Genomic DNA, 18,829 nt, shown 5'->3' on the forward strand with positions numbered 1-18,829 from the left:
TATTTGCTCGCTTTTTCGGTATTATTACGCCTCGTGTTCAGTCCGATCTGTGTCGAACAGATGTGTCTTCTTCTATGATCACCTGTTTGCATCTTTCCCTGTCTCAAATGCAAGGTCGGACAGAGCTGGAGACAGCTGCGAATTAGCGAGACCGTTGTGAAGCTCACACTGAAGTCCTTGGAATCCAACAGAGGAAGTATAAGACTTCTGGCAAGAACTATATGCCGGCATTTCAGTGGCCAATCCCGGCCGCGCGCGGCGGAGAGCGATCCTCCCACGCACCGCCCCCCCCCCCCTCCCCCCGCCCCCGGCAGCTCTCCCTGTCCGTTGCTGCGGGGCGGGCTCGCGCGCGGAAGGATCTCGTGGAGGGATCGCGACGCCGTTACTGTTCGCGTCATGGTGGTGTTGCGGAGCAGCGCTGCGCGTCCTCCCGCCTGCGGCGGACGCCCCCCCCGGCGTCCCCCCTTCGAGCTCATGGACTCCAGCTCCGAGTTTATCTCCTTGGAGTCCCCCTCCTTCAGCAGCGGCCGCCGTATCTGGACTCGGTCCGAGGCCGCCTCGGCCGCCGCCAGGGCCGCGGAAGCCCGCAGGGCGCGGACAACCGGCGGGGCAGTGAGTTAACGGGGCCGGGGCGGGGGATGGGGAAGCGGGGAAAGCCGGGTCCTCACGGGATAGAAGCGCCGGAGATGGGTGTCACGTGGAGGGGAAAAAAAAAGGGAGAAAAAATGAGTGTTTAGGATAATCCCGTGCAGCCGGGGGGGGGGGTGGGGTGTTGCGCTGCCCCCCTCAGCCTCGCCTCGCGTTTTGGGGTCACCCCCCCCCCCTTCCCGGTGTCAGCTCCCCCATCGGGGCTTACTTTGGCAACTTTTTAGGTAACAAATGTCATCTTGGAAATATCTCGGGGCCCGCTTTAGTGGTGGTAACGCTCACAGAGAGCGCGCTTGGTGTTCTGATGACAGAAGTGCATCAGAACCCGGTGCTAACAGAGTATTCATGACCTACTTTGCACTTTTAATTTCACAAGGAATCGCGTATTTAGAAATAAAGCCTCTTACTTGAAAAGTAGTCCTTGTTTGAAAGTCGGAGTAGCTGAATCTGGAGGTGTATGAACAGTACAGATGATCCAGTCCTTTGTCCCTCTCTGATCAGGATGAAACTCCATTAGTGGGAAAATGAACAGGAATGTATGTATGTGTTGTAATACATCTCTCTATGGTTTGGTCTTGGGTACCCAGTCTGCCTGGGGGCTGGCAGCAGGCTGTGTAAGCCCAGAGGTGCTCAGCCCCATTCCAGTTGCTAGTGTTTAGATCCCATGTGTGCGCTCACACCCAAAACATGCACACATGTACTGTGTCTACCATAGAATTATAGAACCGTTTGGGTAGGAAGGGACCTTAAAGCCCACCCAGTTCCAACTCCCCTGCCATGGGCAGGGACACCTTCCACTGGATCAGGTTGCTTAGAACCTCATCCAGCCTAGTCTTGAACACTTCCAAGGATGGGGCATCCATGACTTCTCTGGGCAACCTGTGCCAGTGCCTCACCACTGACAGTAAAACAATTTCTTCCCAATATCTAATCTGAATTTCCCTTCTTTCAGTGTAAAACCGTAACCCTTCATCCTATCCTGTACTTCCTGATAAAAGGTCCCTCCCCAGCTTTTATATAGGCCCCGTTTAAGTACTGGAGCTATAAGATCTCGCTGGAGGTTTCTCTTCTCTAGGATGAACAACCCCAGCTCTCAGCTCATCCTAATAGGGGAGGTGCTCCAGCCTTCTTATCATCTTTGTGGCCCTCCTCTGGACTGGCTTGACAGATCCTTGTCCTTCCTGTGCTGAGCGCTGCGGAACGGAATGCAGTACTCCAAATGAACTCTCAGAGAGCAGCTATCCTTATGCAACTATCCTTAGGCACTAACATTAGTTAAAAGGCTTAGTGTTATGATTTCTTTCTTAAACCTTTGGGTGGAAAAATGTTAAGGTGACTCTGACAGATCACACTGCATCTTTTAAGCTTTAGGTCTTGTTACATCCCCCTGTGCTGGATCTGAGAAGCAGAAAATGTCTTTAGAGGTTCCATCTCAGATGGTCAAATGCAAAAGCCAGCTATGGGAGGCACCTTGTGAGGCCTTGCTCCACCAGCCCAGAGGGCTGTGAGAAGGACGGTGCTCTTTAAAACAGGAGACAAAGGAAAGGTGATGGAAATCCTCCTTATGCAAAAGGTCTGTGTTACCATGAGGAGCTGATGAGTGAACAGTGGGGTTGACTTATTCAAGACTGGCTGAAGTGAAGACCGTCAGACAGTAAGAGGGTTCTCCAGCTCTATGGCCCAGTGCTGACTCCTCAGGAGCAGGTGGCTGCAGTTCTCGTTGCCTGGCCCTGCAAGAGCTTTGGACATGAATCATTGCCTTCCTGTATCAGCCTCCATGCCTCTTTCATCATCTCCATCAACCACTAATGGAAGTACCTCCTGTTAAAGTTAGTGTCCAGAAGATTCAGTAAGGCTGAGTGCTGAGTCCTCTACTTGGGTCACAACAACCCCATACAGTGCTACGGGTTTGGGGAAGTGTTGCTGGAAAGCTGTCTGGCAGAAAAGGACCTGGGGGTATTGATTGACAGACAGCTGAATATGAGCCAGTGGTGTGCCCAGGTGGCCAAGAAGGCCGATGGCATCCTGGCTTGTATCGGAAACAGTGTGGCCAGCAGGACCAGAGAAGTGATTCTGCCCCTGTACTCAGCATTGGTGAGGCCACACCTCAAACACTTGTGTTCATTGTTGAGCCCCTTACTACAAGAAAGACACTGAGGTGCTGGAGTGTGTCCAGAGAAGGGCAGCGAAGCTGGTGAAGGTGCTGGAGCACAAGTCTTATGAGAAGCAGCTGAGGGAACTGAGATTGCTGAGGGGAGACCTTAGCACTGTCTACAACTACTTGACTTGAAAGGAGGTTGTAATGGGGGTAAAAGGACTTAATCATGTCCAGTAGACCCAAAAATGGAGCTCTCATAAGTTCCTTTTAAGCATCTCAAACACATTTTTAGCTTCCTCAGACCATGCCAGTTGGGGAGGGTTGGTTTTTAAAAGTTCATATAGCGGCTTTACCATCACTCCATAACTGTAAACGACACCAACCTGTCATTCCTAGAAAGGTCGTGATTTCTTTTACCATTTGTGGGAATGGAGTCTGACAAGTGGCTTCTTTTCGTACGTTTCCCAGCTCTTGTCGCCTGGACAACCCATATCCCAAATTTGTCACTAGTGCTTGCACCATTTGGGCTTTCTGTTGAGCAGCTTGGTATCTTTTTAGTCCAAGAAAATTGAACAAACTTACAGTGCATTGAATGCCCTCAGGCCTTGTTTCAGTTGTTATTAACAAATCATGGACATATTATGGAAGGATTCCATCTCTAGAAGGGGGAATCCCATCCTTCGCTTGTGCTAATTGATTTCCAAAAATTATTGGGCTAATTTTAAAACCTTGGTGTAATACTGTCCAAGTAAGCTGGGTTTTCCTACAAGAGGTAGGACTCTCCACTTCAAATGCAAATATCTTTTGACTTTCTTTGGCTAATGGCAGACAGAAAAATCCATCTTTTAAATCTAGCACTGTAAACTGTATCTGGTTATTTTTGATTTAGTTATGTATAGGGATTAGCCACTACAGGATGCAAATCTTTGGTAATCTTATTTATTTCTCTCAGGTCTTGTACTACTCAGTAAGTTCCGTCTGGCTTTTTACTGGTAGTATGGGGGTATTATATTCAGATTCTCATTCCACTAATAATCTGTTTTGTAAAAAGTTATTAATTGGGCTTTCTATTCCTTTACAATCTTTTGATCTCAAAAGGTATTGTCTCTGACATACTGCGTTAGAGTATGGTTCCATTATTATTTCATTGTGCATGTTCAGCACAAATGCTGTGGCTGAATTAGCAGTGGGATCAAAGATAGAATTTACAGATATCACCAGGATTGGAGTTTCTTTTCAGATGTGATTGTATTATCTTAGATCAGATAATGTTCATGGGATGACAGTATATTCATGTGGCTATAAAATTACACCAGTGTTTGCTAAAATCCTATTCACTAATGTCTGTGCCAGAGCCCAGCAGTTGCTGATCTGATAAGGGGCACTGGAATGTGGAGCGCTACTCAACCAATTCGCTGTGAAAGGGGAAAAAACTTCCTTGTAAGATCACACATCTATTTTAAAACAACTTTCTCAAAAATATTCAGATATTTTCTTCAGGTCGAGGTCGACCAAACAGTCCATCCCCTCACACACACACACAAACTGTTAACAATGAACAGTCTTCCTTGAATCTCTTGAAAAACTAACAAGTTGTTAATTTTATAGTTCTCATATCAGTGCTTGGATGATTCAAGCTGGAAAGTAAACAATCAAAGCAATTAAATTGCCAGAGGAACAGCTAGCAAGTTTATTGCAGCTGGATAGTAGTCTGTTGCATCTCAGGAACATTCTAAGAAGATGATCGGAGTTTTAAAAGTTTACAAATCAGGGGCACTTCTTTTGTTGCTTAAATCTTAGTTAGGCAGATGTTGAACATTTCTTATACTATTGATACACATAATAGACCCAAACACATACTAAGATCTTCCTCACAATTCTCAACTTCCCAACTCTCCTTTTTGCACATGCTCTTAGACTCCTTGGGCATCTCTTCAAGGTTGTATCTGGTCCTAGCTAGTTCTTCTTTCGCTTATCGTTGCACTAATCCTTGTTATCTGGCTTAATTAGGTACAGTCACACTCTTTACCATTCTTTCTAACTGCAGCCTTGTTAAAAGTCCTTAGTTAAGCATAAGTATCCAGTCACAGGCTGGCTAAAAGTTACTATTCAAGCTAATCCTTCATTTTAGTACTAAAATCACAAAATCTATACATAATATTCAAATATATAATAGGTTAGCAACTTATAACAAATAATTTCTTCCTTCAGTCTCAGTTTTCCAACCAAACCATTCAGTGATTCTAATTAGATTTTAATCCCATGATGTGCAAAAGGTCAAGCTTGACTCTGAACCAGTTCTGAAATAAACAGGTGGGGTTTCTTTTCATGAAATGCTAAGTTTATATGAAAGGCTTCACCACAATATTTTTTTTGAAGGATATCAAGCTCAAATTGTCCACAAGAAAAGTGTGGCAGCAGGGAACTTTAGCTTTGAAAGCTGGTTTATTTTTTTCTTATTGCGGAAGTGGTTCAAGGCTTAACTGCCGTTAGTTACACCACTATCAAGTGAGGAGAGTTAGAGTAAATTCGCTTACATGAGGGAGAATTTCTTCTCAGCTCACCATACATCATTCAGATAAATATTCTCTTTCCCTAGGAATTTTCCTCTGGCAAAATTGAATGCTTCGATGGACAGTCTTTAAGATCAATGAGGAAAAACGCGCCTCCCTGTTCAGACTCTAGCTTTGAAAAAAGCATGGAAATACTAAGCAAAAATGTCAGTCAAAGACACTTTACAAGGTATTGTACTTCTAGATGTCCAGTCTCTGTTTAGTTCGTAGAATGTAAAGTGAAAGTGAATGCATGCATGATGAGTTATGCCATGATAAATCTACAGCTGGAAATCTACAGGGGAATATGGTTATTTTAATGTCAGTGCCGGTATCTTAGAAGGAGAAACACTCTTCTCAGTAAAGTGTTCTGCACTTTGGTTACTGAGGTCTTATTTGCACTGTGGAGACTTCAGGGTTAGCAGGTTAGGAAATTTATGTCCTTATAGAATTGCCTGCATAATAATACTCAGCAGACTTGGGATCTGAATCCTCCCTGTGGTCTGCAGGCTTTTCTTTGCATGATAGGGAGTACTGGGAATATAAACTTGGTCACGTTACTGAGTTTTGGTGAGGAACAGTTAAATAGAATAGTTCTGTGCAGTATTTCAGATGAAATAATTCCTTTTTCCTTCTGTCTTCTTTCTTAATGTAGGCAGTTGGCAAAGCCGAAATCGGACCAAAAGAAAGAAGAGTATAAAGAAGGTAAGTAGTGGTAACTCCCTAGGATTCCTTTTTTGCCTCATTTCTGAGAAGGATTGTGTTTAATCATTTGGTCTATTTCATTTGGCCCCCAAAACTTCTGAGCTCATGAACCAAAATCAGCCAAAGTTGTAAGAACAGAGATCCCAAAGATAGTGAATTTCCTGTGAGTTTTATGAGAAGAGGTAGGTGCAAGTAGGAGGATAGGCTGTCAATTCCTTTCAGGATTGGGAAGTCTGTGGTGTGAATTTCAGCCTACTCTTTGGCACTGGAGAATCAGTTCTTTATTTTGGTTTTCATCTTAACATGGATTTTCTGGAGTCTGCAGGACAGAAATTAACTGAAAATCGTTCTTGCAAACAGGAGGGAATATTGCAGTATTATATGTGAGTTAAAAAGTAATTCAGTCATGAAATGCACAAAGCCACTGACATGGGGGAGATGTCACTGAAGTTTTTACCTTGGACCCAGATTGCTGTGCTGAGTACACCAGCAGGCTTGGTGCCACAAGGAGGCTTGCTGGCAGCTGGGGAAATCCATTATTTCTAGGCAGTCCTGTCCACGGGCTGAATGTGGGAAGGGTCCCAAAATGCATTTTGTGTGTAGTAATTCAAGCTGTGCACTACTTTCTCACTGCCTCTCTTGACTGTTTTAATGATAGTGCAACTAATGAACCTGTGGCAAAGAGTTCTGTGTGGTAAATGCTGGGCAGATTTTTTTAAAGCAAGCAGCATTTTGAGTTCTTTGGTATTCGGGAGTTTTTCTGAGACATTTCTTCTAGAGTTTTTGTGTCATGATGCAGAAAATGAAGGTGATGCGTGTTAAAACAACATACTAAAACCATAGATCTTGAGGAAAGACTTCCCACAGAAACATTTTTTTTTTTCAAAATTACTCAATATAATTTTACACAAATGGAGTAAAAACACCTTAGAAAGAGGTATTTATTTTTTTCACTTTTCCATGAAGAAGTAACTAGAATAACTTACCTCTTTCATGGAACAAAAAGTTTTGGGTTTTTTATTGGATTTACTTAGTCTGTTAAGAAGTTGTTATACAAATTATGGTTTTAGGTAGGCAGTTTAAACAGAAATTGGATGCTGTGGTCATGACAATAACTTCTAATTCAGTATTTAAAGGAAAAAAAATCAAATCACTGCAGATTTTTTTACATTTTACTAAAACGGCAGTGAAGTAAAGGGAATGCTACTTTCTGTCTCAAAATATTTTATATGTTGATGTATTTTAGTCACCAGAACGCTGAAGACCAGAGCTGATGCAAAAGCTGCGAAACAAGTCCATGAAGAAAATGAGGATTTGGAGGTCCACCGAAGATGCACACTTCGAGAACGTCGTTATACCACTACAAATCAATCTGTTTTGTTTGACAAACTTATAACAAAGTAAGTGGGTTGGTTTTTTTTCATCATCTCCCAATGCTACTAAAATGAGGCTTATTAGTGAGCCTTTGTGCTAGGGTCTTTCTCTTCCTTTTGACAATAGAAAAAGGAATTGTTATTCCTGGAAGCGAGAGCTAAATGTATGCAGTGGTTAGGCTTAGACTTCTATGTCTCCCTACGTATACGGAACAGAATCACAGAATGGTTGGGGTTGGAAGGGACCTCTGGAGATCATCCAGTCCAACTGCCCTGTTTAAGCAGATTCACCTACTGCAGGCTGCACGGGAACAAGTCCAGGGAAGTTTTGAATATCTCAGAGAAGGTGACTCCACAGCCTCCCTGGGCAGCCTGTTCCAGTGCTCAGTTACTTTCACAGTTAAGTTTTTCCTCATGTTCAAATGTCCCGTGCCTCAGTTTGTGCCCATTACCCCCCACTGGGAAGAGCCTGGCCCCATCCTGACCCCCATCCCACAGATGTTTGTAAGCATTGAAAGGTCCCCTCTAAGTCTTCTCCAGACTGAACAGATTCAAATTTCTGAGCATTAGAAGTGCCTTCATAATTTTTCTTCTATGCTTACAAATATTTTTTTAACGCTCAGTTGAGTTAAGATACTGAGGAAAGTTGGATATGCCTGAAGTGAAGTAGTCCTAGTGTTTCTGCCTACCTGTCCATGGCTTAACTTTCGAAGCCCAGATTTACATTGTTTTCCGAAAGGTTTGCGAAGTATAACAACAGTGGGGCATTCTTTCCAGTATGGAAAAAATTTTCCAGTATGTATTTGTTTTTCAAGTCATGAAAACCAACACGAAACTTAAATTACGCTTAAGAGAAGAATAAGTAGCTTGATGTCTCAGGAAAGCTGTGAACTAGAAATTACTCAATGTTGTCATGCAGAGCAACTTAAGTGCTATTAGCACATGCCATATTTTTTCTGTTTTCCTTACTATGATCTTCAGATTTCTTTTTTTTTCTACTAAAACAGATTTTTTTTTTTAACTATTTTCAGCAAGAGGGGAAAATAAATGTGACAACAGTGTATGTTTGCAAATTGTCAAATGCTTGTTCTGAAATATCTCCATAAAAAAGTAAACATTTGACCTAATTTTAAGTAGTGCTTAAAAACTTGGCTAAGTGTCAATGACTCTTGCTTTATGCATATTGTATTAAAATGTCATACTGATTACGTGCAGGTTTTAAATGGGTGGGTTTTGTAATTGCCTGTCTTTCCTCTTACATGACAACTTTTTATCTTAGTACTGCAGAAGCAGTCTTGCAGAAGATGGATGATATGGAGAAGAGGCGTAGACGGCAAATGATGGAAGACCTTGGGGTGTTCCACGATGCAAAAGAAGTACATACTAAGTTATTTTACTCTTTTTGTTTAGGTAGTGTATTTCACATAGGGAACTTATTTACCTGCAATTTTAATTTAGCTGAAATAATTTCTTCTAAAGAAGTGTAGTCTAAAATAACATTTGGTTTTACTCTCTAATCATAATTTAGCATCTTACTGTTTTAGTTTTTCTACGAATACGCTCTTAATTGTAGAGGAAGTATCTTCTTCAGGAGACATGAAATAGCTTATATATGCTCATCTTGTACTACTTTCTGAATTGCCTTATGATTTTTGAAGGGATACTGTTTACAAAAAGCAGTTTCAGGGTTTGGCTTTTCACTTCAGACCTTACTGAAGACTGAATTAATTGATGTCTACTTTAGCTATGTTTGTTCTTGTGTCAGCCTTTCCTGTGAGCTTAAGTAATCCTCAGTCCCTAGAGGAACTTATGTTGAAATTATGTACATATTTCCTCTATCTTAGTTTTGCTCTATTAAATTAAATTTTTCTACTATCCTTGCCAATGACAGGCACTTAATTTTTCAAACATCTTTATACCCTGCTTTCATAGGTTTTTGTTTAGATCTTAATTATTTTATTTTTTGTTTAATGAGACCAGAATTGTCCATAGTACTTTGTATTTCACCTCTCAAATGTTTGTGTGATTTTTTTTTTTTTTTTGGTCTGGTATAAATTGCTTTTTCTTGGGTTCTGCCACACTCTTGGATTTCAACCTGTTGTTAATTTATATGCTTGGTTGTGTATGTGGATAAGTATTTAACTACCACAAGTACTAAACCCTATTTTAGAGCCAAAAGTCTTATCACTAATCTTGGGTGCTAGAACGATGTGCTTGTCCTTTCCTGCTGTACCTCAATTTAATCTTTGGTGTATACGGGGTAGCTTGATAATGTTACTATCCAGGCATTAAATATGCCTGTGTCAGGTTTTCTGCACATCTGTGATTGATCTTTCTTGTTTCTTTTAATTAGGAAAACCTTGATATGTACTCCCGAGGAAAGAAAGAAATCCAGAGAGCTGATGAAGAAATAGCTGATAATCAAGGTGACATTGTAGATTAGTTCTGTTTTAAGGTTTCTTTACTGTGCTGTAGCCAAAAGCCTTGCCTTAAACAGTTGAGACAAGGTGAACTGTTGGGTATTTTTCACTTGTTAAAAATCTGTATTGTTATTGATATGAAAAGCTGTAGTCACTGACTCTAGGGCTGTATTGCAGTCAACTGAGAACATGTACTGAGAGAAAAAAGAAAATCAGTGCTTTTCCAAAATGCCTCCAAGACAAAAGGCAGCAGATGGCTGTGGACAGGTGGGAACAGAAAGAAAGGGATGGCATTACTCAGAATGAGAAAGGGGGAATCTTGCTGCAGCAGGAGCATGGTGCTTTTCATGGTTTTGAGCAAGACAGTGAGAGTTTTCAGGAAGTCAAGTAGGCTGCCAGACGCGTATGGAACGCTCCTGAGCATGAAGATCAGCAAGGAAGACAGTGTTGTTCGGTTTTGTGTTTAGCAGGTAGTCTGTTGGAGCTGCTGTCTGGGTCTGTAATTAGGACCTGTCATCCCAATACTCAGTGGGAAATAATGTGAGGAATAAGGTTAAATCAGAAAAGACCATATTAACCTTATGTTTGAAGTGAGAGGGGAAAACTTTAAGGATTTAAGGAGAATGGTAGTTGTGATTAAGACAGTCAGTCCAACGATCCTTGTAGGAGCTTTCTGGGGGGGAAAGAATGGGTTGAGACTGTACTGAAGGGCAGAAAAGGATGTGGAGATAGTCGAGCCAGTCAGTGTTCGACTTTGTGATAGACCTCATCAGCACAGTCACAGTGGAGCTCAGAGGCAGTGGCAGGAGGAGGAGCCCAAATAATACTCCACCAGGCTACTCCCACACTCATCACAGGGCCATCAGCCCATTCAAGTCCTATCTGCACAGGCCCTGAGGAACACAGGGGTGCATAATGGCAGGCAGGAACCCAAGTAAAGGACTCAAATTAAGGAGCAGCAGTGTTGTCTGGGCCTCTCCCAGGGCTGTCCCAGCATAGCCATCAGCACCAGTGTGCAGGTGTGAAGTCCACCTGGATGAGTCATCGAGGGCAGCTCTCCAAATGGCCTTTTGAACTAAGAGCTTACTACCTTAGGAGTGGGATATATTGTGGAATGCAGGTGAAAAGTAGTTCACACAGGACTTACTATAGGATCTTTAGGGCAAGAACCGAAGATGGGATAGGGGAGGTGTTTAGATGATTTTGGGAGAAACAAGAATGGGAAGATGGAGGCACAAGGGGATAAAAAAGGCGTCTCATGTGTAAATTGATTTCTGGTCAGTACACTTAAGTGATGATGCGTGACTCCTGATCGCCTGTCTGACCATGAAAACTTGAAGGAGAGATGATTTATGCAATCCCCCGTGAGGGCAGTGTCTTGTACCTGTTGCACAGGCTGTGTAAGGCTTGACTGCGGGCAGTGGAGGCTTACAGAAAAGTTCAAGCTGTCCAGGTGTTAATGGGTACGGGGGTGGTCTTGTTTCTAACCATGAACAGGCCAGTGAACAGTCTTCTGAACAGTCAGAAGTGTCTTGTTATTAGCTCAGAACTAGGCTGCGGCTCCCAGGTGTGCATCTCGGTGATCAGAGCTCCTCCTCGAGCAGTGAGAGAACACCTGGAAGCCACAGGAGTCATCCAGTGACAGAAACCAAGGTTGGGCAAGGCTTTAACCAAAAGAAACAACTGTGGCAAGGGCATTTGACTGGTCAGGGAGAAGGACAGCTGACTCATCATTTGGGACCATCAACTCAAGGCTTTAAGAAAAGCAGCTTTAGTACAAGGCATGGGCAGTCTAGAGGGAGGAACTAAATGGGTTAATTCAAGTATGTGGATCTCAGGGTGCTGGGCAAGAGAGGCTTGTACAAAGGAATTATAAATGGTATGTTGAACGGAAAATAAAGAGAGGATTTGTGATTAAGGTGAAAACTCTGGAATTTTAAATTAGGAAAAAAATGAAATACACTTTTACAATGAAAAGCATGACAGGAAGGAGTGGGGAAAGTGTGTCAGTGTTGGTGTAAAGAAGATGAGTGGAGAAAGGGAAAGGACTACAGGAGCAGAAAAGCAGAGACATTCATGCCTTTTGTGACCAGAGTGTCGGAGTACCAAGGGCTGAGGATGGTAGCAATGCCAAAGTATTTTTTCACTTTTCCATGTGTTGTGTATGTCTTGTGTAACTTCCCATGCATTCAGAAAGCAGTGCAACCTGTTTGTGGGGGGAGAGAAAAAAAAGGGTAGTGCTTTCCAAGGGATAACATTTATTTAATTTTAGTGAGCAGGCAAGTGAACAGAGCATGTACGTTCCTCACCTGGTGTCCAGCTATTATTGTAAAAGGATTTTATTAAGAATCTGCTGGATAGTTACACTCTGGTTTTTGCATTCTTACCGTCTTTAATGGAAAAACTTGTTACTTTACAGAACCTAGTGGCATAAACTGTACGCATTTGACATTCTTTTCTGATTGGGGAAGTTCAAACCTATGTTTTGCTCATAATTGCTCATGTGATCTGTGACAGAGTTAGGACTTGGAGCTAGATTCCCATGCTCAGTGTTACCACTATAGAGGATTAAAAACATTTCCTTGAAACCCTTCCTCAAAATTACAAGAAATTACTTTATAGAACAATTGTTTTCATAGGAGCTGCATCTTAGCTAAGCAAGATGACAGAACTGTTGTTACAAACACTGATGAGAAGTTACTCAGCAATTTCAGCAAGGACAGAACGATATCTATATGTATGCTCCTCTTTGTTTTGGAATTTCTGGAACATATCTTGCGTAAATTGCTCCTAAGTTTTGTGCAGGTTTCATATCTATTGTGTCATTAACATGAAGGTGATAGTAAAACCCGTAGGCATCTCTGTAGTGCATCTTGAATTTAATATAATTTGCTACAGTACTTAAACAGATTAATGTTGTGTCAATGTACATTAGTTTCATCAGAAGAAAGTGAAGAGAAAGATGATGATGATGATGGTGAAGACGGTGAAGACACTCGAAAGCGTTATGACTTTCGACAGAGGAAAACTGTTGAACGCTATCAAGCTCCGTTACAAAGTAGGTTACATGCATGCTGTCTCTAAAGAGCTAATTTGCATATAAGTGAGATTTATTTTTTTTTAACAGAAGTAGATACACACTCAACTTCTATTTCAATTTCTAACCTACATTCTGTAAATAAATTCTATTAAATGTATCCTGTGCACATTATATGTCTTTGCTGCACTGCCATACTTATGCCTTACTGCCATACTTTTGTGTCTTTGGCATACTTATTGTTGGTTTTCAGTAAAAAAAAAAAAATACCCATGTATCCTTGAAAGAATAATAATTAAACATATTTAATAATCTTACGCTTGCGGTTTTCAATTCTCCTTAAAAAGCAGGTGTGTGTTTTCACTTCTGCTGTGCACTGATATAAAAAAGAAGAAATCCACTCCACAAATAACTGAAACTTTCCTAAAGTTAGAGCTTAGAGATGGGTAAAACACATCACGTTTTCTTCCTTTTCACTATCCTGCTTTCTTGTAAACTTGTATGTAATATTACTTCAAATTCTTTGCTTTCAACAGCGCCAAGACAACGAAAGATAGATTTTCCAGGCCGGTCTTCACCTGTCAGACAGAGATATTCATTTAGAAGTGCTCAGGCACAAGGCTCTTGCTGCAAAAGAACTAACAGGTTAGTGTATGATTAGCAATTGTTCTTATTTATCAGTAGTGCTGTCAGTCACATTATGGAATGATGATTTCAAGGCTTTTTTTGATTGGTGATAATTACAGATTAATAGCATCGTTATTGCTGTGATAGTCTGAGAGTATAAAGAAAACAAATATTGGGAGGAGACTCTACTTTTTATTAGCCATTAGATTTTTTTTTAAAATCCATTATTTGTGGTCCCTGATAAGGTGATTATAGAGGTTGTCACTAAGATTGTGAAATTCTTTTTTTTTATGGAATTGAAATGAGAATCTTCCTCTAAAAATCTTAAAGGATAGTATCTTGAAGAATACTAATTATTTTCTTAAAACTGAAGATAATTTAGGTAGAGGGAGAGCCTGTTTGGAAGTTTCAGTGGAATTTTCTTTTTTAAATCAATACTGGATTCTCTTCGGAATCAGTTAATCTCTCTGTATGAAACTGTCCTTAAACATGACAAATGCTAAATGAAATTATAAATTATAAATTGCAATAGTAATGACAAAGGGGAGGTGGATTCTGTAGCAGTTAGAACATGGAAAATGGTGTTTCGTGTTAGATATGAGCACTTTGTTTAGCACCCTTGAAAGCAGACAGTTATGGAAGGGAAGGTTTTTGAAACCAAATTTTTAAATAAGTTTAAAAGGTTTATATTTCACAGAGTGGATGCATAATGCTAAGTGAAAGTCCATTTGTGTGTGTGAGAGAGATCAGACAAAAGGAGTAATTAGTTATGGAAGTTTCTTTGCAAAATAGTTAAAGTAGTTTACCTTCCTAAGAAAAACTAAATTTTGCTGACAAGGGAAATCATGTAATGTACTTTGGAATTGGATTCATGAAGAGTACGATGATCTGGAAACTTCCATGTAAATTTTGAGACAGAATTCACTTTAATTTTTTTAATTGTTTCTGTAAATATTTGCAGACGGAGACATGCAGTCCACAACAGTGATTCCACATCCTCTTCCTCATCATCCTCATCTGATGATGAAGAGCATTTTGAGAGGCGAAGGAAGCGCAGCTGTAACAGAGATTTAAGGTTAGTGAAATTGGATAATAGGGGAGGGAGAAATGTACTTGGAAGGAGTTTTCATCTGCCTAACTGTGAAGCGTTAGCCTCTTCATTTTGTACAGTGTCTAAAATTGTGGCAACATTTAATCATATCTGCTAGTACTGGAGACTGCAACTGGCCTCTCTAAAATTGGATTTTTTGAACTTATTTTTAATAAGCAATTTTATTTCTAGATGGAAGTGGGAGGAGGAACACTGTTTTGTATTTTTCTCATGTAAAATTCCACTGCTTCTGTGCTTTACAGTAGTTTGTTCAGGAAGAAAATCACCATAACAGAAAATGTTATAAATAGAGGAAATGACAGAGGTTTTGTTACTTAACAAATGCTCTAGAAAAACTATTTTAATAATAATCTAAGAAAAATTTTTCGGCCCAATGTCTTGCAGTCATATGTGTCTTCTGGCACACGCATCTCAACGTCCTTGGGATGAACCAGCTGTGGTGGACAGCATTTATAATGTTAATCCACACTGAAATAAGTATCCCTTTGGCCTGTAACTTTTTGCGTGTAGAAGCGAAAAAAGTCTTTGAAAGATGTCAGTGTGTTTTGGGGTGTTATTCCATCACACAAATCGAGGTCAGTTCACAGTCTCCACATACGGAATAACTTGTTCAAAGCTTGCATTCATATGTGTGCTGTGTTGACTGGCATGGATATTCGTAAGTGCTAAGAGCTGTTAAAGTCATTAACTCAGTTTAATGTCTGGAGTGACCATTTCCTTTTATTCGCTCATCGACATCGACTGTAAAACAATTCGAACGAATATTTAAATTTTTAGAAAGTTGATGCTCATTTATAAGATCTTCTGCATGCACTTGCCATCATAAAAGCAAAAATCTTCTAGCTGCTTCTTAAGTTAGAAAGCACCTTTCTCTTTCTGCTCAAGTCAAGTCAGGTGTCTTCCGCTAAACTTTCGGAAGGATGATTTAAAGGGAATTCACAAGGATCGAATGAAAATTGGAGCAAGTCTGGCTGATGTTGATCCAATGAAAATAGATTGTTCGGTAAGTACTTTTAGTTTGTTGTGACAGTAAGAAGTTTCCAGTGTTTATGAAAGCTTTCGATAATGTATTTGTAACATGTAGCTACCTTGATTTACAGTTTTCTTAAGCAACTTGAAAATTGCTCAGAACATCGCCTTTGTGCTGATGTACCATTTCTGATGGAACCTTATCAAGTTTGTAGCTTTCTGGAATATATAATGTGTTGTCTTGAATTTATCTTTAGGTGCGATTTAATGGTGTGGGTGGTCTTTCTGACCACATTTCAGCTTTAAAAGAGATGGTCATTTTTCCACTGCTTTACCCTGAAGTCTTTGAGAGATTCAAAATTCAGCCTCCAAGGTAACAGACATTGTTTATAAATTCAAATTCACCTCTTTTCAAGAGAATGTTTGACTGAGGTATCAATATTTTACCATGCTTCAGAATTTTCAGCAGTATGGCCTGCTTTTTTTAGCAGTAGTAAAATGTAATTTCTTAAAAATGGGTAGAATCCAGAATATATGTAGTTTCAAAGATTTACCATGTGGTGAGAATATAATTTAAAAGTTTCTTGCCTTTAAAACATGGAGTTGGGGTGTTTTTGTTTAATTTTTATGTACAAGCCAGCGTGACTATTTTATAAGCAGGAAGGAATCATCTACTGGTAGCGAACTGTAATTTGTTGCTTTTAAGTCCAGTTGTCTCTCCCACCAACTCTTTTTGCAAGTGCTTCAGTGTCAGTTTTACAACTGATAGGACTTGCAACTGGAACCTTGCAGTGTTTGGTGTGCTTGAGCTAAAATAAGAATCCATCTGCTTCTTACACAGCTAAATTAATTCTGCGTTATTAAATGAAATTATTAAATATTTAAGTATTAGATTAATATATTCTTGGTCAGCAAAACTCAATCATGATATATTGAAATATGACTTGAAATTGTTTGCTTTCAGTAACTTTAAAGTATTACAGATAGAGAAAATCTTTCCATGTTTTGCTTCTTTATTCATTGAAAATCTAAATATTAGTGTATTGGCTTTTCTAGTTGATGGCTATATTTATCTGAGAATGCAGAATACCCTGCCAGCTTTAGACTTCCTCCTCGTCTCAGCAATGGATGATCTGGGAGCCAGATCCAGTAATGTAAAGCTTTTTAAGGGGAAATGAAATGCTCTACTAGCAAATCTTGCCTTTTGTGAAAGCAACAATGAATATGCAGTGTATCACTGAAGAACGAACTAGTGATTCATAAGTCAGGCCAGGCTCACATTCTGCCCTGAAGTTTGTTCTTGTTGGGCTCCACCGTGCTGTAACCACCCCTGTTGGTTTGTCAGTGGTTTTGGAAGTGTTCTGGAACACTTAAGTTCTTTTCTCAAGGTTTTGTACTTCTACATTATCCTCCTTATTCATTTCATTTACTGCCTAGCTAAATTGTGTAGGTACATAAAACTTGCTTTTTTTTTTTGGCTTTTCTCACACTTTTGCTCTTACTGCTATCTTATACATGAAGTGTGTTGGTTAGCAGAGAAGAGTTGTATGCTTTAGACATGGGGGTTGTAACAGGAACTTTTCCATGACAGCTTTTTCTTATGTCAATTTTCCTCTTTTTGTTGCAGAGGCTGCCTGTTCTATGGCCCACCAGGGACTGGAAAGACACTCGTTGCTCGGGCACTTGCTAATGAATGTAGCCAAGGTGATAGGAGAATAGCCTTTTTTATGAGAAAAGGTGCCGACTGTCTGAGTAAATGGGTCGGGGAATCTGAACGACAGCTTCGTTTATTATTTGATCAGGTAAGGTTGAAATGTGCCATGTGTTCTGACCAAGTTGTAACTGTAATTTTCTATGGTTGTTATTTTTAAGAAGAACTTTCCATGTTCTGTCAGTTCCTTCCACTGAAATGGGATTGGCATTGTTTCCTTTTTCAGTAGGTTTTTAGAAGCTTGAAATCTTTAAATGTATTGGCAAAGATGAATAAAACAATTGAGGAAACCTCACAAAGCAAACCCTGCCCCCACCTCAGAAACAACCAAACCAAACGAAATAAAAAACCAAAACATAGCCACAGAAGAGGTTTCAAGAGGCAAAAGATGATGGTTTTAAATCGGAGGCCAACAGATGTAGGCTGAAAGCGTGGTCATTTAAATTCATAACGGAAGCTTGCTTCCAGAGCCTGTAGTTGAATTAAATCCCAGCTCTGATCTCAGCTGCTGCCAAATAGCTGTAAAAACTACTGGTATGGTTTGTTTCCTGTCGCCCATTCTCAGTGGGTTGACAGAGGCTGCTGTCTTCTGTTAATCGTACCACTTACTCCATTAACTCAGTTAGGAAAGATGCCCAGTGCTCATCTGAAATATCTAATTCCAGTGACTTTCCAACGATAACGTTTTTCATGCATTTTCTCTTTAAAATAATGTTGTTTTCCTTATGTCAGTATTCCCGTGTTTTCATTCTAGGCCTACCAGATGCGACCTTCAATTATTTTCTTTGACGAGATAGATGGTCTTGCTCCTGTGCGATCCAGTAAACAAGACCAGATTCATAGGTAGTACAGTTTTTACATCTACGTAGAAGCTGTTTGATCTTTGTGGAAAGACCACAACCTGTTTAACTGTATGTGACACATTAATTTATCCTGAAAATTAGTAATTCAATGCTACTAAATTTTGGATTATTTTTAAACAATAATTGACAACAATTCACTATTTGTTATCAGCACAAGGTCTGTGTTACCTTATCTGGTTTCTGTGTCTTAAAACGAGTCTTTCACTAATCAGCATCTCATCAATAAAAACTTGTCCTTGATTAATCGTTGGAGGAGGCTATGTAGAATGTAACAAAATTTACTAAACCGGTAAATGAAAATTTTACTTTTCTGTTAGCTCTATTGTATCAACACTTCTGGCACTTATGGATGGCTTGGACAGCAGAGGAGAGATCGTAGTAATTGGAGCAACCAACAGACTGGATTCTATAGATCCTGCTTTACGAAGACCTGGACGGTTTGATCGAGAGTTCCTCTTCAGCTTGCCAAATAAAGAGGTCAGAACTTAAAGTCAACCTTTATGCTAATATGCCATGGTTCTTTATTACAAGAGCACATGACACTGCAATATCACAGAGCAGTTAAAGTTTAAATCCATATAGTACAAGTCAGATAGAAGAGGGATATCTGGAAAGACTCTGTTGTGCTGTAGAGGGCCAGTATGGTGCTGAGTATGTATGATTGAGAAGATTTCAATAAATACTTAGTTCTAGAAGTAGTTTTGGTTTCACTGTG

The 18,829-nt window shown here is 40.2% G+C and overlaps 1 protein-coding gene across 1 annotated transcript in view; it reads left to right on the plus strand.

The window, feature by feature from the left end:
* Window positions 1–332: 332 nt before the first annotated feature.
* Window positions 333–18,829, plus strand: part of ATAD2 (ATPase family AAA domain containing 2) — a 36,883-nt gene continuing 18,386 nt past the window's right edge. The window contains exons 1-14 of the mRNA XM_054059676.1: window positions 333–612; window positions 5,346–5,488; window positions 5,954–6,003; window positions 7,250–7,403; window positions 8,656–8,752; window positions 9,730–9,802; window positions 12,732–12,854; window positions 13,370–13,478; window positions 14,422–14,535; window positions 15,457–15,574; window positions 15,798–15,913; window positions 17,168–17,342; window positions 18,006–18,094; window positions 18,432–18,591. Coding sequence (XP_053915651.1) covers window positions 397–612; window positions 5,346–5,488; window positions 5,954–6,003; window positions 7,250–7,403; window positions 8,656–8,752; window positions 9,730–9,802; window positions 12,732–12,854; window positions 13,370–13,478; window positions 14,422–14,535; window positions 15,457–15,574; window positions 15,798–15,913; window positions 17,168–17,342; window positions 18,006–18,094; window positions 18,432–18,591 — 1,737 coding nt within the window. The 5' untranslated portion in view covers window positions 333–396. The remainder of the gene's footprint in view (window positions 613–5,345; window positions 5,489–5,953; window positions 6,004–7,249; window positions 7,404–8,655; window positions 8,753–9,729; window positions 9,803–12,731; window positions 12,855–13,369; window positions 13,479–14,421; window positions 14,536–15,456; window positions 15,575–15,797; window positions 15,914–17,167; window positions 17,343–18,005; window positions 18,095–18,431; window positions 18,592–18,829) is intronic.

Source organism: Cuculus canorus, chromosome 2 (assembly GCF_017976375.1).
Source record: "Cuculus canorus isolate bCucCan1 chromosome 2, bCucCan1.pri, whole genome shotgun sequence".
Lineage (NCBI taxonomy): Eukaryota > Metazoa > Chordata > Aves > Cuculiformes > Cuculidae > Cuculus > Cuculus canorus.